General features: G+C 43.2%; 1 protein-coding gene across 1 annotated transcript in view; it reads right to left on the bottom strand.

Annotated features, from left to right (window-relative positions):
- LOC112156841 (NACHT, LRR and PYD domains-containing protein 12) overlaps positions 1–6,249 on the bottom strand; it is a 31,114-nt gene that overhangs the window by 6,104 nt on the left and 18,761 nt on the right. The window contains exons 4-7 of the mRNA XM_024289233.2: positions 4,057–4,135; positions 3,700–3,895; positions 1,795–3,565; positions 1,522–1,695 (exon numbers count right to left, since the gene is read on the bottom strand). Of these exons, the coding sequence (XP_024145001.2) occupies positions 1,522–1,695; positions 1,795–3,565; positions 3,700–3,895; positions 4,057–4,135 (2,220 nt within the window). The remainder of the gene's footprint in view (positions 1–1,521; positions 1,696–1,794; positions 3,566–3,699; positions 3,896–4,056; positions 4,136–6,249) is intronic.

The raw sequence follows: 6,249 nt of genomic DNA, 5'->3' as shown, positions 1-6,249 counted from the left end.
ATGAACATTTTTGGTAATGTTGTCAAGAAATAGGTCTTCTTTGCATTGCTCAGTTGTAAATTCTAAAAGTAAAGTTTCTCTTTATAGATGGCGTACTCAACCTGCAGTTTAGTCTTTCTCCATCTGCGTTCAGATTTCGGAGACTGTCTTTTTCCATTCTTTACGAGTATGGAATTTCTCCATGGAGATTTTTTCCTACCAGAGATCACCTTCACCTTACTAGGAGCAATACTATCCATGATATTCGACATATTGAAATCAAAGCTATTGAAAAGTTCATTGACTGAATTCCCTGAGAGGGGAGGAGTTGGAGAGAAAACCAGGTTGAAAATGTCACTAGTATTTTCAGTTATATACCGTTTTATGATCTCCTCATTCAAATTATTTTTCTGTACTGGAATTGTGCTCCAAAAGAAAACACAGCAGTAATCAGACAGACCCAAATAGCATACAGCAACCTTTGAAATGATCAGACCTGAAAAAAATCAATAAATCAGGAATATGCCCTCAGTTGTGTGTGTGCTCTGAAACATGTTAAGTCAACCCAAAATTGTTCAGAGTTATTTATGTCATTAGTTCTTTTGTTCTGAAGGTTATCAACATAGATGTTAAAATATCCTACAATGATTATACAGTCAAAATCAATACTGATCATGGACAGGATGTGGTGGGGAAATAATGATAATAATGATAATGATTATAAACAACGTCAGTACAGTAAGAAATCCAACTTTTAGCTCTATGTTAGCTTAGCTGTTATTGATATTTTCCATTCATTCTCCAAGCTAACTATTTCATGGTAAGGATACTTGGACAGGTAAAGGGACTGAAACGATCCTGCCCGTCCTGTGAATAAACTGGCCAGCGAAGCGGGAATCCCCACCAGCTTCCATCCCACCAGCTGACGCAGCTGACCAGCAGAATGGCAGCAGCAGAGAGATGGGAATCCCTCTGTCATCTGTTTGGGCGTTTTTGTTTTTTTGTTCATGGTTCTCTTATTAACATCTCTTTTTTCAACAAACAGACTTTTTTTTACAACTAATGTAAGGAATGTCTGATGCTTTTTTCCCCCACCACCTCTGGGTCCGGTATATTGTCTATTCAATAAGCCGTTTTCACCTAGTAACAAAATTGTGGCTGGACATCGCTGTTATTGCATTTTTACAGTCACTTTCTCTATATTTTTTTATTCAACGAAGCTATGGTATCAAGGTAATTTTCCTGTAATTTTCCTAAAAAGTTTAATTATATTCAAGCTTGTGCATTATCCCTCATTTGAAACGAAAAATTGCATTCAAAAGAGACATGCCAAGCATAAACTAAATATTGAATTCAGATCTCTTGCAAAGTTGTGTACAAAGTATTAATTTGTGAACAACAGCTATCTTACCCCATATGCATCTTCTTTTTTTCTCCCTTTGTGGATTATTAAATAAAACAGTAGACGTTCACTTATTTCATCTACGTACACCTAGATATACCGATGCGATACACCTTTCCAATAAACCAAACAAATCTGACCTGAGAGTTTCCAGTTCACAGTGTGGGCTCTCTAGTCCAGAAGAAAGCAGTTTCACACCTGAATCCAGCAGGTTGTTGTTACTCAGGTCCAGATCTCTGAGACTGGATGACTGAGAGCTGAGAACTGAAGACAGAGCTACACAGCTTCTCTCTGAAAGCTTACAACCACTCAGTCTGAGGAAAATGAAATAAGACAGCAATTATTAAAATATTCAATTTTTTTCTACTCAAATTAATTTGTTCACTGACTGTGATTTTCATGACAGTTCTTACAGAGCTTTGTTGGAGGCTTTGATCACTGGCAGCAGCCTCAGAAGAGCCTCCTCTGAAGCAGAGTATTTCTGCAGGTCAAACACTTCCAGATCTTCTTCTGATGACAGTAAGATGAAGACCAGAGCTGACCACTGAGCAGGAGACAGTTCATCTGTGGAGAGACGTCCTGAACTCAGGAACTGTTGGATCTCCTCCACTAGAGAACCATCATTCAGTTCATTCAGACAGTGGAACAGGTTGATGCTTTTCTCTGTAGACAGATTCTCACTGATCTTCTCCTTGATGTACTGGACTGTTTCCTGATTGGTCTGTGAGCTACTTCCTGTCTGTGTCAGCAGACCTTGTAGTAGACTCTGATTGGTCTGCAGTGAAAGACCCAGGAGGAAGCGGAGGAACAAGTCCAGGTGTCCATTTGGACTCTGTAAGGCCTTGTTCACAGCACTCTGGTAGAACTGGATCAAGGACTCCTTTTGTTCTTCCTCCATGAGGTTGACTCCAGAGGTGATGAAGGTCAGGTGGACATGAAGAGCAGCCAGAAACTCCTGAACACTCAGATGGATGAAGCAGAACATCTTGTCCTGGTACAGGCCTCTCTCCTCTCTAAAGATCTGTGTGAACACTCCTGAGTACACTGAGGCTGCTCTGATATCAATGTCACACTCTGTCAGGTCGGATTCATAGAAGATCAGGTTTCCTTTCTGCAGCTGCTCAAAAGCCAGTTTTCCCAGAGACTCCATCATCTTCCTGCTCTCCGGACTCCAGTGAGGATCTGTCTCAGCTCCTCCATCATACTTGACCTTCTTGACTTTGGCCTGAACCACCAGGAAGTGGATGTACATCTCAGTCAGGCTCTTGGGCAGCTCTCCTCCCTCTCTGCTCTTCAGCAGATCCTCCAGAACTGTAGCAGTGATCCAGCAGAAGACTGGGATGTGGCACATGATGTGGAGGCTTCGGGATCTCTTGATATGGGAGATGATCCTTCTGACCTCCTTTTTATTTCTGAATCTCTTCCAGAAGTACTCCTCCTTCTGTGGGTCATTGAACCCCCTGACCTCTGTCACCATGTCAACACACTCAGCAGGGATCTGATTGGCTGCTGCAGGTCGTGTGGTTATCCAGAGGCGAGCAGAGGGAAGCAGGTTCCCCCTGATGAGGTTTGTCAGCAGATCACCCACTGAGGTGGACTTTCTAGGCTCAGTTAGGATCTGAGTCTTGTGGAAGTCCAGAGGAAGTCGACACTCATCCAGACCATCAAAGATGAAGATGATCTGGAAGTCTTCAAAGCTGCAGATTCCTGCTTCTTTGGTTTCAGGGAAGAAGTGATGAACAAGTTCCACCAAGCTGAACTTCTCCTCTTTCAGCACATTCAGCTCTCTGAAAGTGAATGGAAATATGAAGTGGATGTTCTGGTTGGCTTTGCCTTCAGCCCAGTCCAGAGTGAACTTCTGTGTTAAGACTGTTTTCCCAATGCCAGCCACTCCCTTTGTCATCACGGTTCTGATTGGTTCTTGTCTTCCAGCTGGGAGTTGAAAGAGCTCTTCTTGTCTGATGCTTGTTTCTGCTCTGTCTGCTTTCCTGGATGCTGCTTCAATCTGTCTGACCTCATGTTCTTCATTCAGCTCTCCAGTTCCTCCCTCTGTGATGTAGAGCTCTGTGTAGATCTCATTCAGAAGGGTTGGGTTTCCCGCTATAGCCATTCCTTCAAATACACACTGGAACTTCTTCTTCAGACCAGATTGGATTTTATGTTGACAAACTTCAAAAGAAGATCCTGAATGAAGACAACAAAGATAGTAAATAAACTCTCTAAATGACAAGGATTTGAATCCATGTTGTTCCATGTGTTGAGATATCAGTAAATCTTCATTAATCCAGCAGCTGAAACCTTCAGAGAAATCCTCTTACTGTTCTGCAGTCGATCAGCCAGCTCCTCCTGCTTCATTCTCCTCAGGAAGTTCTCTGTGATCTTTATTAGTGACTCTCTGCTGCTCCTCTGATCTTCATCTTCATCCTCCAGTTCCTCATCCTCCCTCTGAATCAGAATTCTCTGGATCTTCTTCAGCTCCTTCTTCACAAAAGTAACAATGTCGTCCTCCAGCAGCTGCAACAGAATTCTAGATGAATGAGCCAATCAGAGTGAAGTCATGGAGCCAAACATCAGCTCCATGTCTGACACACTGACAATCCACTGGTCTACAAAGTGCAGCATGGAGATGACTGTGAACAGAATGATGGAAAAGTAGTTGTTGTTCATGTACAGACCAGAAATATGGAGTCCAGCTGTGTTTGATTCTGATGGACAGATGGATCACTGGGAGTCTCTGAGCTCTGCTGGTCCACTCTGTGGAGAATCACCAACAATGAGATCCATTCTGTCTGTGGTAGGTTTCAAACTAGACTAACTAGATACAAGTCAATTCACTAAGTCAGAGTTATGTAAATCAATGACTAAGTCAATTCCAGTTACTCTTGTGTAAAATATAAGCCAACTTAACAACACATTAGCAAACAAAAGTAATTTTCCTCCGACCAGCAACCGAGTCCCTGGAACCACCTGCTCGGCCACTGCCACGACTAGCAGGCCCCACTGGTGCCAAACAGCAGAGCTCCTCCACTCCAGGATCCCTCAGTGTGTGGAGAGTATGGGTTATGTTGGGGGTCAACATGTGGTGTGTAGTGTCTAAAGTGAGAATAAAACTTTGGGGGCAGACCAGTGTGAGACAAGCCCAGGTGTGACCTTGTGCCCCCCCCCCCCTGCCAGACCACACCCACAAAGGCCCTAGATGAGTAAAGGTGTCTAAAATGCAATTAAAAGTGTAATGGAGGACAGACCCTTTCCCAGGGCGACAGGGCAGCTAGGAGGTGGCAAGCCAGCCACAGACAGAGGCAGAGACATGGCAGCACCCAGAGACAGCTCAACTATGGACAAACCTGAGGGACCAGCATAACCGCTTTGCCCCATCCAAAAAAAAAAACGAACAAAGATAAAACAAAACAAACCTGACCCAAACAATACAAACCGAAACAAAACTAATCTAAATATAGAAAAATGAAAGAAAAAAAAACTCTTCTGTGGATGCATCACTAACCCCAGGGCACCTGACTGGGCACCAGACTGGGCACCAGACCGGGCGCTGGGCGGCTGGCCGTGGTGGCGGAACCAAGACCATAAAGGACCCAGCTGGCCACAGACAAAACTCGAGCCAAAGCCAAACGGCCCCACATCCACGCCACAGCAACAAAACCCCCAGCACCAACATTGGCCCTGGCCACCAATCACGGCCACCAGCCTCTGCCCGTTCCACACCCAGAGGGCCCCAACCCATTGGCACCTGCATCAGTGCTGGCCAAGTGTGCAGCCCCCCTACATCCCAGGCAACTAGGGCCCCAGAACCTGAAGAGCCCCAGCTGGTCCCAATGTGTACATTTTGGAGGTAAGCTTGGGATGTTAAAGTTCATGAATTGTGTTATTGCAGGGGAGAGTTCTGGGTCTGTTTGGGTCAAGTGGTATTTAGTACTTATTACTGATTTGAGTTGCTGGTATTCTAGAAATGTGTTCATACTAATCCCATAAATTTATGATAGCATTGGGAGGGGGGTAATTTTTCTATTCTCAATTATATGTTGAAATTTGGATCCCTTTGTTTTTCCATTTTAAAGCAAATCATGTTTTGGTGTTTTGCAAGATGTCAGGGTTGTTCCAAATGAGGGTGAGCTTGTATGGAAATGTTGCAGAGTTGTTTGTTTTTCTAGAAACATGAACTGATGTTTAAACTTCTTAAGTACTTGTGATGTTTAATTATGGAGGTGAAAAAAGGCAAATTAGAAATGTTGAGATTATCACCGAGGCTGTGCTCTATATTCATCCAAGATTCATGTAACACCCCAGGTTTAAGTCATTTAAGTAAAGAAAGTAATTTATTTGCAGAGTGATATTCATGGAAGCTAGGCCCAGTACTCCTCTATCTTTGTGTTTCGGAATAGTTTTTAGATTTAGCCCTTGGCGGTTTACATTTCCAAAGGCACTGGGAGATAGATGTGTCTAATGATTTGAACCAAGTGGTTGAAGGTTTGGAAGGAATCACTGAAAACAGATAATTAACTTTGGGAAGAGTCATAATTTTTACAGTGGCAATCCTTCCCATTAGTGCAGGGGTCGGCAACCCAAACTGTTGAAAGAGCCACTTTGGACCAATACTATAAAAACCAAATGTGTCTGGAGCCGCATAAATTGTAACAGCTTATAAAAGTCGTGCACTGAAATTTACACATGGAGAATGTATCATATAAACGATTATGCTGCGTGCCCTCGTGTCATTTATGCTACATTTTTGGCCTCGTGACAAGTTGGTAAGATATTGCAGCGCCAAAATTATCTGACAAAAGCTGAATAGCCTCATAATGAATATTTGAGATTTTACTTTGACATCCCTCAATGACACAACGAGAGGGGGT

The sequence above is a fragment of the Oryzias melastigma genome, linkage group LG2 (genome assembly GCF_002922805.2).
Source record: "Oryzias melastigma strain HK-1 linkage group LG2, ASM292280v2, whole genome shotgun sequence".
Taxonomy (NCBI): Eukaryota; Metazoa; Chordata; class Actinopteri; order Beloniformes; family Adrianichthyidae; genus Oryzias; species Oryzias melastigma.
Note: the sequence above shows the minus strand (reverse complement) of the source record. Positions and strands in the feature narration are given on the sequence as shown.